Source organism: Theobroma cacao, chromosome 6 (genome assembly GCF_000208745.1).
Source record: "Theobroma cacao cultivar B97-61/B2 chromosome 6, Criollo_cocoa_genome_V2, whole genome shotgun sequence".
Lineage (NCBI taxonomy): Eukaryota > Viridiplantae > Streptophyta > Magnoliopsida > Malvales > Malvaceae > Theobroma > Theobroma cacao.
The window spans coordinates 20,458,111-20,466,082 of record NC_030855.1 but is presented as its reverse complement, the minus strand read 5'-3'; the positions used below and the strand labels follow the sequence as shown (position 1 = coordinate 20,466,082).

The following is a 7,972-nucleotide window of genomic DNA, read 5'->3' as shown; positions in this document are numbered from 1 at the left end:
TATATATTGAAACTATATATATACTATATATATATATTATATATATATATATATATACTATAGACATAATCAAATTAACCAATTACTTTAAGGATGAAGATCAAAATTTGTCATTGTAGCATGGATTAAGATTAATGAATTGTTTAACAGTATTTGAATGTTGTTAAATTTTGTCATTCTTCTTTTAATTTTGTTAATTTTTTTAATAAAAAAATTTGTCATTTACATCAATAAAATATTTCGTGAAAATTTTCAACTTCATTACTTTTTATTTTAAAATCAACAAAATTGAAAGTACAATAATAAAATTCAATAAAATTGAATTAGTATAATAAAATTTAACATTGGATTGTAGTATAGTAATAAATTTTATTTTAATCCCATTATTTTATATAATTAAGACTTACTCAGAAAAGGATTTAAGAAATTGAAATATCTAATCAGAATATGACCAGACATTTGGTTTAGGTTAATAATAAAGAAAGTCCTTTTCCAGACAAATGGGGTCTCTCTCTTTGAGCGTTTGAGACTTGTATATATCTCTTTAGACCAAAAAAAAAAAAATACATCACTACAAGGCAAGATGATTATCCACTGGTTCTTTGCTTGAATTTTGACAAAAGACAAGTGGGTTTTGGAAATTGTTGCAACTTGCAAGCCTCCAACTGACAATATTTTTAACACTGGCACCTTTTTCTTTTAAATTCAATAAAAAAGGATGATAAGCACACTGCCCATCCCTTCCCATAGGTTTTTTCCTGTCTCGTGAACTTGTAGAATATAAATTTCAGCTCTTTTCTTCTCTATGTTGGGCAGGAATTCCTTGTACCTCAAGGGGAAGGAATGCACTGTTGGGGCAAACCAAATTAAGTTAAACCTAATCCAACCACTTTAATATTAATGTTCCACTTATATTACAAACTCATGTTACCAAACCCAACAGATTAATCATCAATCATGTTAAGTAAAAGTAAAAAGTATAAATGGAACTTAAGCTCAAAATATGACTACCTTAAACTTTTGATTTTCCTAGAATGAGAATCGATCCTTTTTAATGCTTTTAATACGATAATTATTCACACAAATTAATAGTGATGATTAATGTATTGAAAAGTAATTAGAAAAAGAATAGAAAGAAGTCAATGCCTGCCGGCTGGAGATTATTCATCATGGACCCATATTTATTTAAACCCTAACTTGAATAAACTATTGCCATCATCTTAAAAGTTGTAAATGAGCTTAGCTTAAACATAAAACGATTAATCTATGCAAACATATGTGGCATTATCATATTGGATTAGTATTGAAAATCAAATGTAAATTAATCTGATTATGCAGCTGCCAAGGTAGTTTCGCAGAGGCTAGCTAGATGCACAATCCTTGTCACGTGACAGAGAAGGGGTCCTACCACTCTTGCACCTCCTCTGCATCAAATGTTGGTGGATCTAGATTTACTTCAATCTTATCCTATTGACGTGTAAAAACTGTATTTATCGAGGTGGGAGCCACATGTTCCCACCCACTTGACCAAGTCCTCCGGCTAAATGGCTCCTATTTCTTTGGAGCTGACTTCCCATTTCTCCTCTCGGCTTTGCCCAAAAATTTGGCTGGTGCATTTCCATTTTACCTTTTTTGGAATTCTATATATATTGGGTTTCAAATGTGCATTACTTTAAGTCAAATTCTAGTTGTAACGACAACAATAATAAGTTTGTTGATGTTGTAGTTGATATTGAGAATTAATGGCCTTCCATCCTTTTAATAGATGAAAGAAATAATCAAATTGTTACTATTAATAATGGAAGGCTCAAATTTGGAGAACAACATAGAGTAGGGTTATGAAGACAAGCAAATTAATACCTTAATTATATTAGAAGACCAACCGGATGAATAAAAGAATACAAATAACACTCACTTAATGCAGTGATCATTTCTCATTTATCATTAATATATATGTACCACATTAAGTGTTGATAAAAAATACATAAATTACTTAGTATTGGAGACCGTGCTACATATTTATTCCACGATAGTCTTGCATTTGAGGTTAATGTCAAAAACATTAAAGTGGCCTGTAATTATACTCAACATTTCATTACCATTAGGAGTAACACTGGTTTTAGAGTAATCCGAATTTAACCTGTTTCGTTTGATGGCTCCAGATGAAGCCATATTTAGCCGGAGCCATGCACCATAAAAAAAGAAAAAAGAAGCTAACTTCAACACCTTATCTCTTCTTTCTCTCTCTCAACCATTTCTCTATAAAGCCCTAATCCGCCGTTTCTTCTCTGAGAATAAAAAAACTCTTTCAGCGTATCCCCACTACCTCGCCAATCTTCCTTTTACGTTTCGTTCCTTCCCCTCTCTTAGTAACAGTCGTTTCGGCCGGGTTAGAGAAACAAATTAAAAGATATATACTAGCAAAGAATCTATATTCATCGAATACTAATAATTTTTTGTTTGTTTGTTTACGGCCTTTCGAACGGGTGTTACGTTAAGGGGAAGAGTTGGTCATCGATCATGGGGTTCCTACACAAACTTTGGGACGAAACGCTTGCCGGGCCCATGCCGGAAACCGGCCTCGGAAAACTACGAAAGTATGATTCGTTTTCATCCACACGATCATCGCCTGCTCCTGTTGTTGATGGTAATAATAAGATGATGATAACTAGGAGCATTACGATTCTTAAGAGTAACTCTGGTTTTAGAAACCTATCGGTGGAGCCGAGTTCAACTCCGGATTCTCCTTCCGGGTCGAGCACTCCTGGGACTCCTTTCTCACGTAAGTTCATTATCATGGTCACTTTTCTTGTTCTCTTTGTTATATTTTCTTCGTTAATTGTTTTCTAGTATCAAAGGGCCACGTTCTTAGACTAAAACGGGCTTGAAGTCAGTATTTATTGGGTGATTTTTCTTTTTCGATTTGAGGGAAGAGAAATTCTGCTCTCTGAGTCTTTGAAATGTTGGTAATTGTATGTACTTAACAACATGTGTTAATGGTTGCAGCGGGGACACCACGTGGGGATTTCAGGAGATTCACGAGTAGGAAATCGTCGGCTGAAGCACTGGAATCCGCTGAGTCTAGAAGTCCGACGGTTTACGATTGGTTCTCTCTCTTTTGTTTGCTATTTATAAACACACATTCTATCTTTGCCTCTCTCTTGATCCACTCCCCTCCCTACAAAAATTGCTCTCAACCCGTAGTTAGCCCCTGGAATAAATATGGTCATCATATAAATCAAAATAACTTGGAACGTGGCTTGAAATTATGTGAAAGTTGACTCAAAATACTTTCCTAGGGAAAAGAAGTCCATGACCCTGATAGTCCCCGAATTAACATAATCAAAGAGACAGCTACCGAAAATCTATGCTTCACTTGAGCCTTTCACTGAATTTACAAGATCTTTCCCTATGGCTTAAGAGAGAGGCAAAGGAAAACTAAGGTTCAAGAAATGCAAATGCTAAAGTTTTGGAATGTTTATTGGCCATGTTGCTAACCAATTATGTTTTGTCATTTGTGTTGATATGCTGCAGGATTGTGATAAGTGCTTTGGATCGTTGAGAGAAGAATAGGCGATTTTTCTTTTGAAGAATCAGCGTCGAAGAAACTTTTGTACATAGAGAAACTTTGATGGATATTTCATTATATATATATATATATATATCAATAGCCTATATATAGCTAATAAATAAGTTGGTTACAACAAAAAGACGGATTGGGTGATGGTGAACAATGGCAACCGATTGAGAAAATCACGGCTTCTTGGAGTTTCCGAGAGAGGAAAGACGTAGGGGATCAGCTGTTTTGTGCATAATCTTTCTGGCTAGCTAGAGATTCTTTTTCCTTCAAATTTTTGTACATATGATTTTCCGTTTCTTGTTTTGTTTCTTGGCTTTGTTTTGTGTACATATGGATCCTCTTTCAATGAAACTCGTTTGCAGCTTATTATAACTCTTTTCTTAATGGAATTTGCTTTTGCCTGATTTGCCACCGGGAAAGTGGGGGCAAATAAAAACTGAACCAGTCGGTACAGCCACTAATCTCTCTCCACTAGCTATGAGTTAAATCCAAATGTGGGTCAGATGCTTTTTGACTTTGTAAGCGCCCTCATCTGTTTTATTCAAGGGTGGGTAAGCTGTCTCATCATGCATTATATATATAAGCCCAACAGAGTTGATCCAATTTTCCGGGATCCAATTTTCCGGGGCACTTTTCCAACAAAATTTTTTCCATACAAATGGACCAGAAAAACTACCTGGTGTAGTACAAGAAAATTTTGATCTCAAGATATAGCTATATTTGATCAACAAGACCAAAAAAGTTTGTGGAGCTGTGGACAAAGAACAGTCAATGTGGACTAATTAATTTTACGTCTGACTTAATTCACTTTCTCATTGACATTTGCGGTGTTTTGCACGGTTGAGATATCCTCTGCTCCTGGCCCCTTCGCCCATTTGACACGCCCAACTGCCCCTTCCAAATCCATAGTTAATTAGATTCGATACTCCCAATAGTGAAGGTCGAAGTAGGGAACAAGTGTCGGGGAGAATGATCATCAAAGGAGACTTCTTTGATATTGGGCGGGCAGGCAGACATCTGTTCAAAATTATAGCAAAATATACAACCTAATTACGTTAATTTGGACTACTGATTGTTATCCAAGGTGAAGATTAAGATTCAAAGTTTGAATCCTTTTCTTCTTGTAAGTCATGTATATACCAAAGAACATATAATAATAATAACAATAATAGCAAAACAATATTGTTTCGGTCAAGTAAACACAATGAAGCACAAGAAATGTTGTGGTTAACCAGTTCTGAAGCAGATAAGGATATCATAGATGAACTTTCAATTGCCTCTCCGGCTTGGATTTAGGCACTAATATTATTAGACCATACGTATTATATCATATGCAATGTGCAACCTTACAAAGTAATTAATACATTTGGCACCAATGGCTCCTATCTTTGATTTGTTCTTTGGTAAAAATATATAATTTAGCAGTCAATACCAGCACATGAATAAAATAGAATTAAGATATGACTCTACAATTAGACAAGATGTTCAGTTGATCGTATTGACGGTGCTTTATAATCTTCGAAATATAACAGAGAGCCATTAAAGTAGAAAGCGAAGTTGAGAAAGAAGTTAAGCCTTAAAGTTAAAACATTTTTGATTGATGAGATTAAGCATTAATAAAGAAATACATAGTAGACAATAACCTTGAAGGAAAACTCAAATAAAAATCATTAAGCTCAGAAGAAATGAATTTCCAAAGTCGTGAAGTAAAAACAGAACAAGTGCAAAGTATTTGGAATTAACAAGCTGCCGATTCCTATTTCATCTTTTGCATATATACTAATTCTTGCCTCGAGATTACAATTTCTTCCCCCAAGCTCGGATCTATAACAAGAGGAAAACATGAGAAAAACAGCTGAGCACAATATTGAAAGCATTGAATTTTATGCCGGCAACGGTTCTTAACAGCTAAAGAAGAAACAAAAGTTATGAACACATGGCCTTTATTGGCTTAACAAACAGACTCATGAAATGACAATAAGCTAAGTTGTAAGACTTAAGCAACTAAAAAACATAACAAAAAAAAATGACACTACAGGTTGCGTTTTAACATGAAAGGAAAAGAAGCAAAACGATGCCGTATAACGCCCTTTAGTCTTCGCCCTTTAGTCTTCTCCTTCAATGCTGTTGATTTGTGCCTTTATTTGAACCTTCAGCTACTAGAATCATAAACTTCAACAAACCTCAAGGACAATGGGTAGATTTTTTTTTTTTTGGAATGGCAGAATAATGGGCGGATTACTGGGATCAAAGCATTATAATGATCAATTCATAATTGGGTGATTTAAACAGTGCATGACTAAGTTCTTTGTGTCTTAAGCTTCTAAAGGCTGATTTAGAACTTGCTCCAAATTGGTATCTATTATCCATAAGCAAATAACAGAGAAATCCAGTCTTGATTACCTTCTATGTTGAGGGGATATAGCTTAAACGGTAAGAGTGCTGGCCCTGCAAGCAAGAGGGGTCTGATACGCTACATTTAGAGGTGAGCATCGATCGGTTTTGGTTTCGATAGAAACTAAAACTAACAGAAATCGAAGTTCCTTACAATCAACCGAGATTGATCGGTTGTAAAGGAAAATCGATCAATTGAAACTGACTTTGGTTTCGGTCGATTTCGATCGGTTGGAGGGTGGATGGACTTGACTACATTGGCAAGTCAGAAAGTTTCTTGCTGCAGCGAGAATACAAGTTCTCTACAGTGAGAAACAAGGCAAAATTAATAAAAAATTTCTCGTTGTAGTAAGAAACTCTCTGTTAATTTAACTTCAGTCAGAAAGGGAATACATAGAGTAAACATAATTTGTCAACTACACAAGTTCTTCAACATTGTATATACCTTGAGGCTTGAACAAAAGGAAGATGAGTAGATGACAGCAACTGCAAGAGACGATCGACGACTGGTGAGGAGGACCGCAACGGTAACAAGGGGTGGACGACGGCAATTGATGAGGACCGAGGAAAAAGCCAAGAAGGTTTTTAGTGTTTCAAAGGGAAAAAAGGGGGTTCATTTGATAAGTGTATACAACAATCGGGAAAAAGACAGAAGACAAAAATGGATTAAATAGGCTAAAAATGAAATTTCACCCTTCCCCTCGATTTTCGATCGATTTGGGTGGGGAGGTAGTGTTGCCGGTGACAGAACCGTGAAGCATTAAAACCGTCAGTTAAAGTCGACCTCTCAAATTAGCATCGAATAATTGAGTCAACTGTGACCGCCGACATCGGTTTCAATCGNTTTTAATATTTTTTGCATACTTTCTTTATTTCCTTTTTCATATACTTGTAACTTAGCCAAACTCAATCATCCTCCCACTACCTTGCACCAAGGCCGGCCTTTGGGTGAAGCCACCCAAGCAAGGGCTTTAGCCCCTAATTGGAAAAGCCTCAATTTTATGAAAGATTTATAATTTTATAATAATTATAATATAATTAATTATAAAAATAAAAAATAATTAATAAATTTATTTATTCCTTCATTTTTTTAATTATGTGTCTAATAAATCTCAATTTTCTATTACTTCTTTATTTCTAAAATGCTATTAATTCTCAACTATATTCTCTTATTTACAATAAACTAACAGTCATATGTATTTAATCATCTCCAACAGTTATTTTTTTCTCACTTATTTCTCTTATTTTCAATTAACGCATTTAATAATTTTCAACAGTTAGTTATTTTTTTTATATATAAAACTATTTTTTTTTTCATTGTATAATATCTACTTTTGAAATCTTCCTTTCTCATTTACTCTTTATTCTTCAAATTTCAATTTTTCTTCAAAGAATACACAAGAAGTCTGTTCTTTTATTATCTACATAAAGTTGTGAGCCTCATTTACGATTTGTAATAAGCATTCAACAATTAAGTATTATTATTCTAATCTTTACATATTTTTTCACTTTAATTTACAGATTTTTTTACTTTAATTTACAGATTTTTACTTTTAGAATAATATTAACAATTCCAATAAGTGTTACTTCAGGAGAAAGAAGTTTTTCAAAATTAAAATTAATAAAATCTTGTTTAAGATCAATAATGTCTCAAGAAAGATTAAATGGATTGGTTATATTATTAATTAAAAAAATATTTAAAAAACTTTCTTATAAAAATTTAATTAAAAATTTTGCATCTCAAAAAATTAAAAAAATAAAATTTTAATAATTTTTTTATTTCAATAAAAAAAACCTTATTTAAATATTTCACTTTAAATTTTTAAATTTATTGAGCCGTCCCTGAATGCAAGGTAAGCGAAACCAAAACTCTTTTCGATCAAATCTTGACTTCATGTATACTGAAATGACGTTTATCCTTGTTAGCTTAACTAGAATTCTTGTTTATTAACAAACGAGAATGATCCATGATTTACAAACTACTAGTATAACATTTAA

The 7,972-nt window shown here is 33.5% G+C and overlaps 1 protein-coding gene and 1 long non-coding RNA gene across 4 annotated transcripts; one reads left to right on the top strand and one right to left on the bottom strand.

Annotated features, from left to right (window-relative positions):
• Positions 2,258 to 3,952, top strand: LOC18596280 (dormancy-associated protein homolog 4). 3 transcript variants are annotated; one of them, XM_018123922.1, is made up of 3 exons: positions 2,264 to 2,782; positions 3,007 to 3,087; positions 3,535 to 3,952. In XM_018123922.1, exons 1-3 carry the CDS (start codon positions 2,521 to 2,523, stop codon positions 3,540 to 3,542), a joined length of 351 nt encoding a protein of 116 aa, XP_017979411.1. In that variant the 5' UTR covers positions 2,264 to 2,520; the 3' UTR covers positions 3,543 to 3,952. The 3 variants fall into 3 exon arrangements, with proteins under 3 accessions (XP_017979410.1, XP_017979411.1, XP_007024723.2); XM_007024661.2 differs by having other exon boundaries at positions 2,265 to 2,782; positions 3,007 to 3,106; XM_018123921.1 differs by having other exon boundaries at positions 2,258 to 2,782; positions 3,007 to 3,952.
• Positions 5,332 to 6,809, bottom strand: LOC108662620. The gene is made up of 2 exons (XR_001928579.1): positions 6,420 to 6,809; positions 5,332 to 6,276 (listed from the first exon to the last, which is right to left on the bottom strand). It is a non-coding gene; the product is annotated as an uncharacterized LOC108662620 (long non-coding RNA).

What these genes read in the sequence shown, in the direction of transcription:
- LOC18596280 (XM_018123921.1), top strand. Translation starts at nt 2,521, where the DNA reads ATGGGGTTCCTACACAAACTTTGGGACGAAACGCTTGCCGGGCCCATG. An exon ending in TCCTGGGACTCCTTTCTCAC is followed by an intron (nt 2,783 to 3,006) that starts GTAAGTTCATTA and finishes TAATGGTTGCAG; the next exon opens with CGGGGACACCACGTGGGGAT.